At 22.5% G+C, this 18,635-nt stretch overlaps 4 protein-coding genes across 5 annotated transcripts; 3 read left to right on the top strand and 1 right to left on the bottom strand.

Annotated features, from left to right (window-relative positions):
* Positions 1 to 43: 43 nt before the first annotated feature.
* LOC128966238 (uncharacterized) lies at positions 44 to 705 on the top strand. Its single transcript, XM_054313087.1, has 2 exons — positions 44 to 556; positions 640 to 705. Exons 1-2 carry the CDS (start codon positions 214 to 216, stop codon positions 678 to 680), a joined length of 384 nt encoding a protein of 127 aa, XP_054169062.1. The 5' UTR covers positions 44 to 213; the 3' UTR covers positions 681 to 705.
* A 21-nt stretch (positions 706 to 726) lies between these two features.
* On the top strand, positions 727 to 1,341 carry LOC128965617 (ovarian-specific serine/threonine-protein kinase Lok-like). Its single transcript, XM_054312351.1, has one exon. The coding sequence runs from the start codon at positions 727 to 729 to the stop codon at positions 1,339 to 1,341; it is 615 nt and encodes a 204-aa protein (XP_054168326.1).
* Positions 1,285 to 3,611, top strand: LOC128966223 (uncharacterized). Of its 2 annotated transcripts, none has more exons than XM_054313066.1 (2): positions 1,285 to 1,347; positions 1,915 to 3,611. In XM_054313066.1, the coding sequence occupies exon 2, from the start codon at positions 1,916 to 1,918 to the stop codon at positions 3,599 to 3,601; it is 1,686 nt and encodes a 561-aa protein (XP_054169041.1). In that variant the 5' UTR covers positions 1,285 to 1,347; position 1,915; the 3' UTR covers positions 3,602 to 3,611. The 2 variants fall into 2 exon arrangements, with proteins under 2 accessions (XP_054169041.1, XP_054169048.1); XM_054313073.1 differs by having other exon boundaries at positions 1,321 to 1,380.
* A 5,372-nt stretch (positions 3,612 to 8,983) lies between these two features.
* Positions 8,984 to 17,910, bottom strand: LOC128965610 (substance-P receptor-like). Its single transcript, XM_054312338.1, has 4 exons — positions 17,513 to 17,910; positions 14,760 to 15,114; positions 9,934 to 10,112; positions 8,984 to 9,209 (listed from the first exon to the last, which is right to left on the bottom strand). Exons 1-4 carry the CDS (start codon positions 17,908 to 17,910, stop codon positions 8,984 to 8,986), a joined length of 1,158 nt encoding a protein of 385 aa, XP_054168313.1.
* Between the last annotated feature and the right edge of the window lie 725 nt (positions 17,911 to 18,635).

Here is an 18,635-nt window from a genome sequence, read left to right as displayed (position 1 = left end):
ACCGACACATAGTTTGTATAACAACTTTTTTTTTAAATTATGAATTTTTTTCTTTAAAAAAATGCTAATAATTTTCATTGTTGTCAATAACCTGACAAATAAAAGACATCGTTGTGAGCGAAAAGGTTCGTATCGTACATCCAGAAGCTAAAAGGCTATTCTGTATTAATACTGTATATCATAAAAGGTTTATCAAGCACTGATAGGTAGATAATGAGACCCTACTTCAAACGTTATAGACCGTCCAAAAGAAGTAGTACATCGAGACAAACCCGACGGCAACGCCTATCATCATCACACCAACAGAAGACACAATCAACATCTGGGAGTCAAACCAAAACAACTGATCCATACGTAGACTTGTTAAACCTATTTGGTTCGTGGAGTAAGGTTGGTTCGCAATATACACAACAGATACCACCGGGAAAGCCATTGCCCGATAATGAGCTAAAGGCGTGCACTGACAGAGGTATTACATTTATACAGGCACTCGGCTCCGGAGGTTTTGGTACCGTATGGAAGTGTAGTCTAAGTCAGCCACTGTCCGACCGAACCGGTAAGACCGACTATACACAGTATGAAATGGCTGTTAAGATACTATCGGTTGATCGCTTCAAACGCAATCGTACACCCTATCAGGCCGTCCAACATATGATGGAGGAGTACGATCTGCACAGTAAACTGAACCACGAAAACATTGTACGCTCAGAGGAGGCCTTCCATGTGATGGATCAGACAACACAGTTTCCATATGTCCGACACTTGCATTTCATGGAATTGTGTACCGATTCTCTCAGATCTATAATTAAACGGAAAACACTCAACGAATTTCATGCCAAACAATGGTTCAGACAGGTATCGATGGGACTCCAGTATCTGCACCATATGGGCATTGCGCACATGGATATCAAGACAGCTAACATCCTATTCATATACGATTCGAGCACTGGTACGACTACCTATAAGTTATCTGATTATGGTCTATCGGTAACCAGTAACCAAATTGACTATTTTGTAGGTACTCATGCGTTTGCTGCACCGGAACTTGCCAGAGCTAGTATGGGAGCACCGGTAGATACATTTCGGTGCGACATATACAGTCTTGGATTGACTATTTGCGAAACGCTGGCAGGCAAAAATCAGCACAGGTATGCCATGATCGCTATTAAAAAGGTAACAATTCCTAATCAGTTGGGCCAACTAACCAACAAAAATGCCAGTCCCCGGCTTACAATAAGCACCTATCCGTTTGTCCATATGATTAATTGGATGCTTGATGACAATCCCATCCATCGGCCTACAATCGATGAACTAATTAATTGTCAATGGTTTCAGACATAGTAAATGGTGAGCAGTGGATGGGTGGGTATTGTAGGAATGGTAGATATTATTATTATTCATATTTTATTTTCAGTAAATTTTCAGTAATTTTAATTTTTTGATTTATGTTATGATTTTTTTAGAAGTAATTTTTTGTTAGTTTTGATTAATTTGAGCAATAATTGTTTAACAATATTGTACTTGATCATTTATGATTATATTGATAGTACATATACTATATAGTGTATAGTGTAGTATGGTTGACCAGATAATGATCAAATAATTCAATTATATATTTTTTAAAACATTGAATAACAAATTTAATTACTTTGATAATCATCAATTATTTATGATAATTATTATAGACAACAAATACATGAGATTTATAATATATAGATAAAATCAAATAAATTTATTAATATATACAATATATAACTTTGTATTGTTGAATATAAACTTTCATTTCCTAACTCAACAATATAAAGTTATACATTAAATTTATAACATATTATTTAAACGTTAAAAACATATCTAATATTATTATTATTATTATTATTTGTAATATCAACTGTTGTCGACAACAAACTCTCGAAGAATGGCTATTCCAGCAAAAGACTCGTTCGAGCGTTTCGGTGACGATCTGACAGAAGTACTGTTAGATTATCTTCAGTTTGACGACAAATTCAGATACGAATGCACTTCAAGACAATGGCAACGATTGGTTTACAACAAAGTCAATACCGTCGAAGTTGTCGCACATGAAAAACAATTCAAACGAATAAACGACAAGTCATTTGATTTATCAAAATGGCAGACAATCTTCAAAAAGTGTCGAAATGTCACAAAAGTATTGCTTGAAATTGATTATATCATCGACAGAGGAGCTGATGGTGAAGAGATCACACAAGAGGTTGTACTTACAGACAGTGATGCAGACAAGTCGTCAGAGAATGAAGACGTGATCTATGATGACATGTCTGATGACAACAAAAAAGTTCTCAAAAAACAATTAATTAAAGATATTAGAGACAAGTTTTACGATCAGATTATTGAATTAGTCAACAAAATGAAAGATCAAATTGTGAACAATACAGACAATAGTCAAATGATTATCAACGATGTAGTCGAACAACTCATCCATACTCTTGTCATTGATCTGATTGATGATAAATTCGGTGATAATGAAGTATCCAATGATAGTGTCATTACCGACAACAGTGATGGCGACTATGATTACGACGAATCATTCGATAGCTATGAAACTCAACCCGAAGTTCGCGATCGTGTCGTCCAAATCTACGAACAACTCACTGATTTGGTGGTCAAAGAGTGTCTATATTTGACACGTTTTACATCGTCTGCTCCAAGAATTAGTAACGATGTGGTGATCGCATTGATCGGCAGATTTGGTCGACAATTAAAGACACTTCAATTTCCCCGTCTTATTGAACAATGTCTGCAAATAACACTAAGTTTATCATTAATGCCGAACTTGAGAGTCGTGGACGAAACCATTGCCATCGATGGTCTAATCAGTAGTATTGACGACAACGAAACAAATCTAATTCCTAAACGACTCAAAATTTTCGACTATTATTGTTTTGACAATAATGTCGACAAGTTTGCAAAGTTTGCCGAAATTTGCTGCAAAAAACAAATACCGTTAATAAACATGTGTTTAGAGATTGAATACAAACTTATCGATAAAGTCATCAGTTGTTTGAAATGTTTTGCATCGCTAACAGACATCAATATCTGTGTCACGAAACGACACATCAATAAACAACAGTTTCAGCAATTGGTGGTCAACTGTCCAAAACTCAAACGATTTGCTTACAAATTTTTGGCCGACTATCCGATGGTTGTAAACTATAAGACAGTTGTCTCGGATATCAATGAAGTGTTTGGCGAGACTCAAGTGTCGGCACTGTCTCTGACTTTTATAGCCAACGACATAAACTTTGTGATGACTAGCGATATGTTGAACCGATGCCGACAATTGACACGATTGGCAATCTATTGTCATACCATCATTCGGGAGCCATTTTTTGTCAATCTGGCCGTCAATTTGCCGAAACTCAGTGATTTGATTTTAGGCTATGTTGAGCTGACCGACCAGTCGCTAGAATCGCTATCGAAATTGAAACAATTGGTCACATTTACGGTCAATCAATTAGGAAATTGTGAATACAATGAGTTAGACCTTATGTATCTCAAGATGAGACCAAAGTTCAGGCAATTTACTGTCACTCATCGTTGCATATATTCACAGATAGATTAGTGTTTTCAACCAACAAAAAAAATGTTTTGATTTTCATATTCAGTATTATATTATTAGGTTTTGATTGCTATTTATTTAGAAATTAGTTTTTAAAAAATTTGTATTTCTTGCTATTTATATAATATATAAAATTATTTATATGTTGGATAATTTGTTTTTTAACAAAAAAGACAAACATTCAATAAACAAATGTATTTATTTGTAAAATTTCTTATAAATATATATATATATATATCACAATTGCAATGTTATATTATTATTAAACTATTGGTACAGTAGTTAATAATTTTGCAATTTTTATTAATCAATAATTGCAATAAAGCAAAAAAATTGTAACTAATGTAGTAAAATGTTATAATGTTATAAAAAACTTTTTATGCTTTGGAAATACTTTTTATACAAACTAACAAAAAAACATAATATATTTTTGATTATATAATACTATATATTAGTCTATTAATATATTATTTTAGTACTTAAATATTTATTGTTTTTTTTATTAATGTTTTTTCAATATTTTATTTATTCAATTCAATATACATAGCAACTCTCAATGTTTTGGTCAAAATTTATGCGATATTAAATTTATTAAGCAAAAGTTATTCATAATCAATAAATACTGGTACTTTATATACAATATAAATTACATATTTATTTTCTAATAAATTTAGTATTCAAATTTTGTTAATAGAAAAATTTTAGTAATTTTTACAAATAAATAGTATCACAAATATATATATATACAGTATATACAAACAAATAAACTCAAGTAAAGTGCATAACAATGTATAATTTTAAACAATTTCTAACCAGAGATAATATTATCAAATTTACATCATTTATCATATGTTTATCTCTATGTTTATATCAAGTCTTAGTTATTTGTGAACTATATTTTGCATATCCTGTTATAACAAGTGTTATGCCGGCAAATGTATTGGAGATATCATTGCCGGCAATTACCGTATGTATTGATAAACAATATCTCATAAAAGATATGAAATTTAAACAATTATTTAATAATAATAATAATAACATTAGTAATCAAAGTTTAGCAAATAGTTTAAAATTGTTTAATGAACTAACAATTAACCAACAAATTGAATTAATTTATTCAATTGAGGAAATTTTCGGCAACACTTGTAAAGTATTGCGACCCAAACCGTTAGATACGTTAACCCGCGAACCGTATGTAAACTGCACACAAATATCGCCAATACGTGTATCGATAGACTACTATTACATGTGCTATACGTTTATGGGACAAACTATCGGTACCGACGATAGAAACTTTATGGCCAGCAATGAGGTCGTCTATCGGGACTATTTGATTCAAACAATGAAAGTGACCATCAGATCGGACATACCATATGTAACATATGCTGTCCACTCCCGTTACGATCCAATGATACAATATTATAAATATGTATTTTTGGCGCTAAATAATAATAATAAATTCAATTATATTAAATATATTAAGTCTATATTTAGATCCCAGGAGTTACCCTACGAAACTGATTGTTACAATTACATTGACCATGGTCAATATTCACAATACGATTGTGTCGGTCACTGTAGGATTAGGGAACTAAAACGTAAGTTCAAAAAGTGGCCAGGGATATTTTTGTTTCATTTAGATGGCGGTAATAATAATAGTAATTATAAGGATCGCAATCAACTAATTGGCGAAACATTTATGGATTTGGCTCCAGATTTATCAGTTGATGATCAAATTGGTCGCACCTGTCGAGCTAACTGTCCCACAAAACCCGACTGTTTTGTCGAATATTTTGAGTATAAAAATTATATCCAGTATTACTATTGGAAATCGTTTGACTTACAAATTAGTTTACGCCCGAAACCGGATATAATTTATTTTCAATCACCTAAACTAATATTTGTTGAGTTCATGTCATACGTGGGCTCATTGATTGGTTTGTGGTTTGGTTTCTCTATCTTTATGTTTACCGATTTTATTAACCAATCGGTCCGATACGTCCATAATCTATGGTTAAGTTTTCCAATTAATGTAACGGTATTTCAAAAAGTCAATAAAGTTAGACATATAGTTGTTAGTAACAAAGCTAACAACAAAATTATTGATTATAATATTTAATATTATATTCAAATTAATTTAGACAAGTGCTTTGAATAATATTTTATTACCGGTAATATAAAAATAATGTTTGCATTATTTATTTTTATTTATTTTTATTTGGATTTAATAAATATTTATTTTATTTAATATACATAGCAACTTCAATGTTTTTATCAAAATTTAAAAAATATTGATTAATCAATAGTTATTTATAATCAATAATATTTAAATATAAAATTTATGTATTTTTAATAACCAAATTGCTTAAATTGTAAAAGTAATATTACAAAAAAATTAATAAATATAATTTATTGTACACTACAAACATGTATCAATTAAAACAATTTATAACTAGAAATAATATTTTATAAATTTATATCGTTTATCACATGTTTTTCTCTGTGTTTATATCAAATCTTTAAGATTTGTGAACTATATTTTGCATATCCTGTCATAACAAGTGTCATAACGGCAAACGTGTCCGAGATATCATTGCCGGCACTTACCGTATGTATTGGTAAACAATTTCTTATAAAAGATAAAAAGTTTAAGCAATTATTTAATAATAATAATCAAAACTTAACAATCAGTTTGAAATTGTTTAATCAATTATCAATTACTCAACAAATTGAATCCATGTATTCAATTGATTATGTTTTCGGCAACAGTTGTCATGTATTGCGAACCAAATCGTTAGATACGTTAACTCGCGAACCGTACGTAAACTGCAGGCAAATATCGCCAATACGTTTATCGATAGACTACTATCACATGTGCTATACGTTTATCGGCCAAACTATCGGTACCGACGATGAAAACTTTATGGCCATCAATGAGGTCGTCTATCGGGACTATTTGTCATTTTTAATAYATATAATTATCCGATCGGACATTTCGTATGTAAAATATGCGTTACACTCGCGCTACGATCCAGTCATACAATATTATAAATATATATTTTTGGTTTTACATAATAATCATGTATTTAAATTTGTTAAATACATTAAATATACGCTTAGATCACAAAAGTTGCCCTACGAAACTGATTGTTACGATTATTACTATGACCATGGTCAATATTCACAGTACGATTGTGTTGGTCACTGTAGGATTGGGGAACTAAAACGGAGGTTCCGTAAGTGGCCAGGGATCAAATTAATATCATTTAGATGGCGGTAATAATAATAATAGTAATTATAATTATAATGATCGTAATCTATCAATTGGCGAAACATTTATTGATCTTAATCAAATCTATCAGTTGATGATCAAATTGGTCGCATCTGTCGAGCTAACTGTCCCACAAAACCCGGTTGTTTTGTCGAATATATTGATTATAAACACTATGAACATACCTATACTATGTCATCGTTTGATTTAGTAATTAGTTTACGACCGAAACCGGATCTCATTTATTTTCAGTCACCAAAACTGATATTTGTTGAGTTTATGTCATACTTGGGTTCACTCATAGGTTTATGGTTTGGTTTTTCTATTATTATGTTAACTGATTTTATTAACCGATCCGTGCGATACGTCTATAATTTATGGTATAATTTGGTGATTAATTTTGTTTTTATTAATAATATTAATAATGTTAAACAAATAGTTGTAACAAATAATAAGCTAACTAAAATATCTATATAACTATATTACTAAAATATTAATATAAATTAAATGTTTTAAAAWTTATTATTCAATAAAATTTATTGTTTATTGATTTTTGTTTAATTTTGAAAGTATTTCCTCCAAAAAAAATAGTAATTATATTTTAATGTCATATTATTATATAATTACGTTTATCTATCTATTATTAAAAATCCAATATTAAAATTTATTGAAAATTATTTTTTAAAAATGTTAATAAAAATGTAATTCAGTAGTCTATTAAACATTAACATAACAAACATATAGATGGCATATATAACTCTATAATGTTAATATTTTTATCGACAAATTTAATCATAAGTTTATAAATTATATATATTTTTTAATAATTATAATTTAGTTATATATTTAATTATTTTATATTATATAAAAATGTTAGCTAAAAATTTACTACACAATAATAACAATATCATATTTAGGTATATTTTAAAWCTTATTTATTATGATTTATAGTATTTAGTTTTAAATTTTAAAAAATTATTACATTTTTAAGTTAATACCATTTATTTTAATCTTTTATTTGAACAATGTTTTCATAATTAACGAGTTTATTTTAATTATTAATTATTATATTAATAATTAATTTTATATTAAGTGACAGTAAAACAGTAGCCAATTGTTAGTCATTAAACAAGTGTTTTGCCTGAAAGATATAGCAATAAAGAAAAATAAATATTTATAACAAAATTAATGTATTTTTAATTATAAAAGTCGTAAAATTTTTAAATAATTTATACATTTAATTAGCTAATATATTTGACATGATTATAAATATAATTTTTTTTAAACATTTATATAAACATTAGAGAAAAAGTAAAAATAAAAATAAAATAATTTAAATATATAATCTCTAAATTTTACAATATTTAAAATTGGAAAGTTTCATTAACATTAATATTATTTATAGATAATTTTTTTAAAAGTTTAATATTATATAATTATAATAATTACATGTATTATGTATTTAAAAATAATTTTATAGTTATTAACTGATTATTAGATTTGTATTTTACATTTTTAATACAAAATTATAAAATAAAATATTTTCTTTATAATGATTACTGAATAAAATAAAACATATGATTAAATAAAATTATTAAATAACATAAATAATTAAAATAAGCTTTTCAATGAAAATATATAACAAATAATAAATTCACATAGCCATAATAATAATAATAATAATAAATAATAATAATTATATTTTAATAAAAATAAAATAAAATATTTTTATATATTAATAGTATATATAAAGATTTTGAAATTTCCCAATTAAAATATATGTCCAAAATTTGATGAGCCTTAAAGATTTAATATATCTCTCATTAAATATATAAGTATTATTATTATAAAGAAAATATGACATTACGGAAATTATTTAGATAAAAAATAAATAAAATCTATTTACAAATTGATGTGATTTCTCTGAAATTAATTGAAAATTATTTCCTCAAAAAATCATTCATTATATTATTATAACCCAATATTATTTCTATAATACAATATTATTTAAATAAAATTAAAACTAACATAATTATTATATATTATAGGAAATAATTGAAACAAAAATAAAAAAAATATCAAATCATTGGCAATTCTGTTAGTATAGAAAAAAATTACACATAAGATATGGTTAGCGTATTTGAGACGCTATTATAGTCATCGCTTTTATTGTTAATATAGTTATCATTATTAAAACGATTGTAATCACTACGTTGTCTATCAATGCAAGCAATGTTACCGTTAACTAGGGTCGACCTCTTGTTAATTTTCATATTATTATTATTATTGTTAGGGTTGGCCATCGACTGCAGCGAATGCATACTCAGACCGTTTGTTTGTCTTGTTTTAGTAAATTTATGACAAAATCTTGTTAACAATAGCTTCATATCGTACTGTGATTTTTTTGAGAGAAAGAGAGAGAGAGAGAAAAAAAAAGAAAGAGAGAGTAAGTGAGAATAAAACCAACAAAATTATAAATAATAAATTATTATCCAGATAAGTTAATAAATAAATAATAAAATTTATTTACCCTGAAATTTTCGCTCATAAATGAATAAATTATGGGATTCATAAAACTGTTGAATTATTATTATTATTATTATTAATCGGAGATTTTCAGTAAAGAAAAAACAAATAAAAAATAAAAATGAGATTAAGTAAAAAATATATCATTATTATTAATATTGAAATTGTTTTATATTATTAATAAATTTTATTTTATTTTTATTGTTAGATTTACGATACAATATGAGAGGACAAAATTAAATCTCTAAAAAAAGATTATGTAAATCATTATTAAGCATATTGTGAACGCATTAATATCTAATAATAATAGTAATAATGACATTAAAGAATTATATATAATATATTAATATTAAGCATTGCTAAGCAAATGTGAAAAAATAAAATAAATAAACATTAAATAGATTAGATTAATGTACTATTAATATTTAGATTAGTAAAATACATATTATTTAATATTAATATGTTAGCTTGTAAGTGTGTGTGTGTGTGTGTGTGTGTGTGGTGGATGGGTGGGTGTATGTGTGTTTGGGACACCTACCTGTGCGCCATTGATATCCAGTGACAAAAGAAATACATGCCGACAAATGTATAGTACTGTAGTCTAGTTTCGTATTGTAATATCCAGGTCGGGTAGAACCAGACTAACAGTCCAAATATCTGTATGGGAAGCCAGCATATGATGAACAGTGATACTACTGTTGATAACATTTTGATGACCTATCAATTATATACAAATTATTCATTATTTAAAATATACATTAATAATATAAACTGTTGCTTTCAAGTTTAATAAAATGCATTTTTTATATATAGCATATCATATATCATATAAGTAAATATGATTGTATAAATGTTTTTTTTTAAATATATTTTATAAATTATTCAATAGCCTAATGGTTAGTTAAATGTATAGACAGAATATATTGTATAGTTAAATATTCATTTTATAAAAATGTTTCATAATTGAATTTAATATTACATGAATGAATTTTGATAAATAATTTAAATATAAAATCTTATTTTTATTATATGTATATTTTTATTGTTTTTGTTTAAGTAGATTTTAAATGCATTTCAATATAGAATAAATGTTTTTATTTTGTACAATACTCTATAGGTATAATCTATTTGAACATATTTTATTTATTGAAACTACTTTCAGACTATAAAATAATTTATTTTATAAAAAAATATGAATTAAATTATACTAATTTTTTTATCTAAATATTAAATATATAGTTAAATTATAGACTTTTATTGTAAGTCTTATTTTTGTAAAAATCTATTATTTTCTAAAGTAACTATATTAGCAAAATAATTATAAAAATAATTATTAAATAATTCTAAGTAACATTTAAACATTTTAATTGTATTTTTTAATTTATTTTTTAATGTAATATTAAATAATGTATATATATATATACTATTTTATATTATTATAATAAATAGTACCAAAACTTAAATATTAAATTTTGCAATATTTAATTTATGTTTTTTTATTAAACTAATAAAATTTTGTTTGATTATTGCGTAAATATTTTCATATAAATTGCTAAAAATGTGAAAATATAAATATTTTATGAATATATGTTTACTTTTTATATTAAGCGAATATTAAATAATAATTTTATTTCTAAAAATTTTCTTAAATATTTAAATTGAATAAATTAGCAAAAAAAATAAGATAAATCTTAATAATATTTTAAAATAGTTATATTTAAAAATAAATAAGAGCATTTACTACTACTTTATAAAATAGCAAATAAATTTATTAGAAAAAATAAATTATGATATAATTTTATTGATTTTGTTTGTTTTTTTGCAAGATGCTTATTCAATAGTTAATTAAGCAATTTTAAACATAAATAAATATATTTTTTAAAAGATTAACATTTATAATTACATCCTGCATGTTTTTTTAATTACTTTTTTATAACTTAAAAAACTAATTAGTAATTGATTTGTAAAATTTAATCAATTATATATATATATATATATATATATATATATATATGTATGAAATATATCTGACTCGACATTGTTTATGGCCGATAACTTATTATATAATCAGAAATTGACAATTTTTTTCATTATATTTTAATGTTTTTTAGTTTCAACACAGATCTAAACTTTTCCAACAAAGAGTATATATTTTTAAAAACAATGATTTATTAATATAAATATAWATATATATTTGTATTACCGGTATTGTCAGGAAAGAAACAAATATCATTTGTTATACAAAAAATATTAATAAATTTAAGCAATCATTGCATAAGAWATTGTTATATCGATTTTATTATTGATATAAATTTATATATATATATATATTAGATTTATATACTGTCTCTCAAATAAATACAGTATTATATAATCCATAAATTTCATAAATATAAGTGCTTTAGTTGAGTGATAACTTATAAATCATTGGTTGTCCGTAACTTATATAATATTATAGCAAAATTATTTTTTTGCTGAGTTTTACTTAATAAAAAAAGACATATCTTTTTATTGATGATATCAACACATATTGATGATTACTTTATGTATATTAATAACAAAATTTATATTACCGGTAATCAAATCAAATAAAAAATCTTTATGAATATTAACTGTAGTCTAGACCAGTCATTAAAATTATGTGTTATCAATGATAAATTTATTATTTAAAAGTTACATGTTTATTATTTGTAAATTTTATTTTTATAATTATACAAATATAACATTAAAATATGAATTATTCAAATTTCTTTACATAAATTATAATAAATATATATATATTTGTTTTATTTGTCTTTTTTAATAACTGGTCTAGACTTTTAACTATTATAGAAATATAAATATTTACCAAAATAAATTATATAACTTAATTTTCAATATTAATAAACAATTTAATGAATAAACATGTTATTATGTATATTTATGTGAAAAAATTACATTAAAATACATATAATATTAATATAAATACTGTACTAATTATGTAAGTACTGTAAATTTGTAAACAGTAAATTTTAAAATTAAAAATCAATATAAATTTAGTTTAATATAAAAAATATTTAAATATTTATTAATTCATAGCTAGAAATTAATGTTAAAAATGTTTTCACAATATTTAAAACATAAAATCATTTGAAACATATTTTCATTGGATAAAAAAACTCATTTTCTGTATTATTTTGGTGTTAGGGATGCAGGTTATTATCTAGGTCAATTTAGAAATGTCAAAAAATATATAACACCATCTATTATAATTAAAGTATGATAACAAATAAATGGCATTTATTTAGCATGCTAAAAATGTTACTTTTATCATTAAAAAAAATAATTTTATTTATTTATTAAATGACTTGTATAATAATAATAATAATAGTTATTATACTTCAAAAATATAATTAGATATATATATATAAGTTTTAATATCATTTTAAAATTACCTTGATAAATGTGTAGTATAACGATATAAATCTCGTTATTAAACTTTTGAATGTATTATATTGTGTAACTATTATTATTTCAAATTAAGATAATTTAATTAAACTTAAGATAAATTAGTTAAACTATATTGAATTACTTGATATTTATGAGATAATAAATTAGATTTTTAAAAATGAATGAAATGCGTAGGTTTTGATAATTTTAAATTTATGTTAATTTTTAATGTTTTTAAAAAAATTAAAACATAATAAAAAATAATATATTTTGCTATCTTTAATTAAGTTAATCTAAAGTATATTAAATATTTTCAAAATTATTTTAATGAAATTTATTTTATTAATTTGTATTTTTCAGAACTAATAATAAAATTTAATATTATATTTACATAATATTATTATATAATTATCAAAATAACATTTAATTATATCTATAATGCGATTAATATTATTTTTAATGTACAGTAAAATATATTACTTAAATTACAACTTGTGTGATATAAAACTTAATTATTTAAATATAATTAATTAAAAAATTATTATATAATATGTATATAATGAGACTTTATAWTATATGACAGATAAATATTAMTGAGTCTAATATTATTAAAGTATATTATATTGAATATAATATAATCTAAATATTATGTTATATTGAAAACTTAGATACACTAAATATTTATTTATTTATACAAAATAAATTCATAACCTTATTAAAATATTCAAAATCTAAAATATTTAATAAATATTAAATAATTTAAATATAATAAATAGTAATTAATAAATAATTGTCTAACTATAATACACTTACCAAATAAATATAGCTTTGATATAATAATCTTTATATCATTACTAATATTTTGTGGTAAATTGTTAAATAAATTGATATTATAATCAAAAAAGTTTTTTATCAAACTTTTTTTTATAAACTATTAWCAGTTTTTCTACATTTTATCCATATCTAGTTGTATTTTAGTACTTTAGTTGTAATAATAATTTATTTTATAAATACAACAAAAGTTATTGATTGATTTATTATACATTATATAAAAATAGCATAAAAAATTAATTATAAAAAACATCACTATATCACAATATATATATAGATATCTAAATTTTGATWTATTCAATAGTYTATTTTTTGTGATTATAATTATCGATAAGTCATTAAAATCAAGTTAATCAATATTTTTTATAACAGAAAAAGAGATTAGTAAATTTTTTATGTTTTTAAAAAAATTAAATAGTTTTGTATAATACTGTATAGAAAAGTATGATCAATAAAAAAAACACTTTTAATATAACTTTAGTATACTTTATTATATTTTAAGCAAAAAGATTTCAATAAAATAAAATAATATTGTTATTACTTAATCATAAACTAGCTTATTATAAAAACATATTAATTTTTTTAGTGTTATTTTCAAAATTACTATAAAATAATATATTTTTCTAAAATTAAATCATAAAATCTAAATCTTTATTATAGTAATGTGTAGAATAAAATATAAGTTTATATAAACAATATATACTCTATAATGTTTTTAGTCTAATTATATAATATAATTTATATTAATACTTTACTAGAATAAAATATTAATATTTATTATACAGTATTGTAATAAATAGATTATACAGTAATACATTAATAGAAACAATATATAAGACATATGTATTGTATATTTTAGTAATTTATATTTATAAAAAACTTAGTATTATATAATAAAAATGAAATATTAATTAAAGTAAAGTAATTTGGAATATTTTTTTAATTTATTAATTTAAAAAAATAGTAAATTATATAATAATATTTATTATATATATATATTGTATATTTTATATAAATCCTCTACATAATGCATATATAGTACTTAGTGTTAAATAATATTTAGTAATAATTTTTTTTGTTGAAAAAAATATTAAATAGTATTACCTTGATCCTTTTTGATGCAAACTGTTGTTGAATAGTCTCATTGCCGGGCATATGGTGTCGGATTAGTGCACAACCCATCAATGTATAGACAAAACTGAGGACAATCATCGGCAGTATAAATGTCAAGCAAAACACAATAATCGTATAGATTTTTCCAGAATTAGATCCCTGAGCCCATGTTTCGCGACAATCGTATAGCTCCCGATCGCCGTATGTAAACGGTTTTGATTCACTAATAAACAGTTGTGTACAGCCTATTGATATGCCGGTCAGCCATATACAGCATATAACTAGTGTCCGATGAGATTTGAACCACGAAACCGATGCACGCAATGGATGAACAATTGCAAAATATCTGAAAATTGTTTAATATTTTTTTCAATTATATTAATGTTTGTGAAATTTAATATATATATATATATATATATATATATATATATATATATATATATATATATATATTATAAAAGTATATATATATATGTAACAGTAGATTATTACATAGAAAATTATTTGTGTTTATGAAAATACATGCAAAATAAAAAAATGTCTCAAATGAACAGGTATGCTATAATTTAGTACACAGTATATTGTGTATAGTTTATTAAATATTGAGTCAAAAAAAATAATAATTTATACATAAATGCAATATTTTATACAATATTATAAATATACATATATTAAAAAAAAATTGTTTTGTTTTCGGAGTACTTTTGATGTTTTTTTTAAATATATTATTCTAGTTATAATCAATTGGGAATAGTTTTTTATTATTAAAAAATAATAATAATAATAATAATAGTTATATTACTATAATTTATTATTCAGATGTCTCTCAAGTAATACTGTGGAGATATATGGAAATATTTTTTTGTTTTGTTTCACAACAACAACAAAATACTGTATAAGTAAAACATTATAAGGGCTTAAAGTATTTTTTAAAAAAATATGTTAAATATTTTTTATCTAATACTGTAGTTTTTTTTGTATAATTAATTAATACGAATGAATGATTAATTGATACCCATATATAAATTTATATAATTAATATAGTCATATAAGTATATTATTTATAATATATAGGAGATTATAATTTAAGATAAATAAATAAATTTAATCAGGTAAAATTTTTTTATCTTTTAACACTTGTCAATTAAATATTTATTTTGTTTTTTTTGTTGTTGTTGTAAAAACAGTAAAATTTAGTAAAAGTGAAAACTAATATTTAAATCAAATATATCAAAGATTAATAAATAATTAATGATCAACATCAATATAAAATTATACTAAAATATTGATATATAAATTTCTATATATAAAAAATTTCACTAATATTTATATACTGTATCAATAATATACAGAAAGTAACAACTATTTTAATACTAAAGTTTTAGTTTTTATTACTATTTTTGTTGTTGTTGTCCACAGGATATTAATATTTTATTTACATTTGGATTTATCTTATATACTATTATTTTCTATTAAAAATATTATATTGTATAATATATAAAATAATAATAATAAGATAATATTTTATCTTTATTAAAGTTTCATATAATAAAAAAAACAAATTCTGTTATTTATTAATATTTAATTATGTTTTTTTTAAAAAAATATGTTATATAAAATTATTTTGCAGCAATTTTATTACTTAATTATATAATTTTAATTTATACTTCATGCATAAAATAATATTATTTATAATATTAATTATTATATAATAAAATATTTGCATAAATTGGTCAAATGGGTGTTATTAATAATTGATATTCAAGCTAATAATTTTCAGCCATCTATTGTGTTTTATAATCTATTAAAATTTAAAATTATATTTAATTTAATATAAATATTTCAATATATTAATATATATATTTCAATATATTAATATATATATTCAGTATATATTATAAATTCAAAATATAGTTATAAACAGATAGTTATTTAACAATGATTGTTATAAATAATGTTATTTTTTAGAGAAAACAATTAATTTTAAAAAATCTTTTATTAAACTGTAAAAATATAATATTTATTTAAAAAATAAATTTGTTTTGTTAAATAAGTTTTTTTGTTGTTGTTCCTGTATTTATGTAATTTTGGTTTATTATTATTATTAATAATAATATAAGTTATTAGTTTTAGTTTTCAACAATGCATACATATTTTCCCAAAGGTATATTATATACGGTATATAAATGTAAAGTAATATATAATATAAATTGCATATAAAACTTTTTTTTTGTTAATACACCCACAGAATATAAAATTAATAATAAAATTGTTATTTATTGACACAACATATTCAAACTAATACTAATGTACGGAAAAAAAATCTAATTGTAAATGTTATAGATATAAGCCAGGTATAGGTATAATTATTTTGATATACAATAGGAAAACATGTAAACTGTATAAACAGTAACATTTTTTTATTTATTTTGATATAATAATAATATTAATACTACTAACAAATGGTTAAAGTTATATGTTATCTATCAAATTCAGATATTATTATATATATTTTTTTGCTATGTATTATATATGTACAAAACAATACCATATAATACTAAATATATTATTAGATTAATATATATATATATTATATATATTTATACGATTTGTCTTAAACAATAAACTTGTTATGACATTATTTGGTAAATGTTGTTAATAATTGATTTTTTTGTCTACACAATATTAAATACAACATAAATGTTTGAAATGAAAATCACAATATATTTAAATAATTGAAATACCTGTCGACACCGATGGCCGCCAATGTATAGACAGAAACGACAAGTGCTGTCAATTGAACAAAGTTGACAATCGGACACATAATTGGCGGGAATATCCAGTGGCCAAACATGTATAGTGTATAAGTAAACGGTATGGAAAACAGCGACATTCCGATGTCGGCCACCGATAAGTTGATCAAAAATTTGCGGACATCTTTGGCACAGCGTTTGCCTTTCAATAGGACTACAATTGTAACGATATTACCTGAAAACGATAGTCCGGCAGTTGTCGAGTATAGACCTATGAGAAACATCTGTAACGGCCACTCGAGTGCGTCCAACGGCGGTAACGGTACCGTACCGTTACTGTCGACACCGTTATCGGTCACATTAGTTGGCGTATAGGATCGGGGATCCATAATATATAAATATATATTTAGATATTTTTTTTTTGAATAAATATTATTAATAATGTTATTACAGAATATTATTTTTAAAATTTCAAAATCACAAATAGTAATATTAATTGAATAAATAAAAAAATAATAATCTGGGTATTTTTGCTATTTTTTATAGTAACATAATACTTATATAAATATTTTTTTTACAAATAATAACTAAATCCATAGTTTTTTAAAAAGTTTTTTGTTTCCATTTTGTAAAAAAATAATTTACTTAAAATTATTTTTACTATAAATATAAATTGTTTTTACGGTATTTGTTTGTTTTGACATTTAAAACTTTATTTTATTATTATTTAATTCACCAATAAATAAAAAAAATAACATACACGAAAAAATTTAGTTTATTTTATTATTTTTCAAAAAAATAAGATAAATGTATTACAAATATATATAGATATAAATATATATATTTTTTAAAATCGTATTATTATTTTCCTCTATTTTTTCTCACTTAAATGTCTTTTATTTCTTAAATTTGTTTTTCACAAATATAATAATAAAAATACTGTTTTATTATATAATAACAGTTAAATCATAAAATAATACATTCAACAGATGTTATTATACAGATAAGCATTTTTTTTGAGTTACAAATTAATATTAAACAAAAACAAAATAAATTACTTTTTTATTATTATTTTTAATATTATATAAATTTCTGGTATAGTTAACAATTTAAT

Source organism: Oppia nitens, unplaced genomic scaffold (assembly GCF_028296485.1).
Source record: "Oppia nitens isolate AA-2021 unplaced genomic scaffold, nextdenovo-longstitch-racon4-pilon3 scaffold10_pilon_pilon_pilon, whole genome shotgun sequence".
NCBI lineage: Eukaryota > Metazoa > Arthropoda > Arachnida > Sarcoptiformes > Oppiidae > Oppia > Oppia nitens.
The sequence above is the reverse complement of the archived record's forward strand: the minus strand, read 5'-3'. Positions and strand labels throughout refer to the sequence as shown.

What these genes read in the sequence shown, in the direction of transcription:
- LOC128965610 (XM_054312338.1), bottom strand. Translation starts at nt 17,910, where the DNA reads ATGGATCCCCGATCCTATACGCCAACTAATGTGACCGATAACGGTGTC. An exon ending in GCGGCCATCGGTGTCGACAG is followed by an intron (nt 15,115 to 17,512) that starts GTATTTCAATTA and finishes AACAATTTTCAG; the next exon opens with ATATTTTGCAATTGTTCATC. An exon ending in TTGCATCAAAAAGGATCAAG is followed by an intron (nt 10,113 to 14,759) that starts GTAATACTATTT and finishes TATAATTGATAG; the next exon opens with GTCATCAAAATGTTATCAAC.
- LOC128966223 (XM_054313066.1), top strand. Translation starts at nt 1,916, where the DNA reads ATGGCTATTCCAGCAAAAGACTCGTTCGAGCGTTTCGGTGACGATCTG.
- LOC128965617 (XM_054312351.1), top strand. Translation starts at nt 727, where the DNA reads ATGGATCAGACAACACAGTTTCCATATGTCCGACACTTGCATTTCATG.
- LOC128966238 (XM_054313087.1), top strand. Translation starts at nt 214, where the DNA reads ATGAGACCCTACTTCAAACGTTATAGACCGTCCAAAAGAAGTAGTACA. An exon ending in GCCACTGTCCGACCGAACCG is followed by an intron (nt 557 to 639) that starts GTAAGACCGACT and finishes ACACCCTATCAG; the next exon opens with GCCGTCCAACATATGATGGA.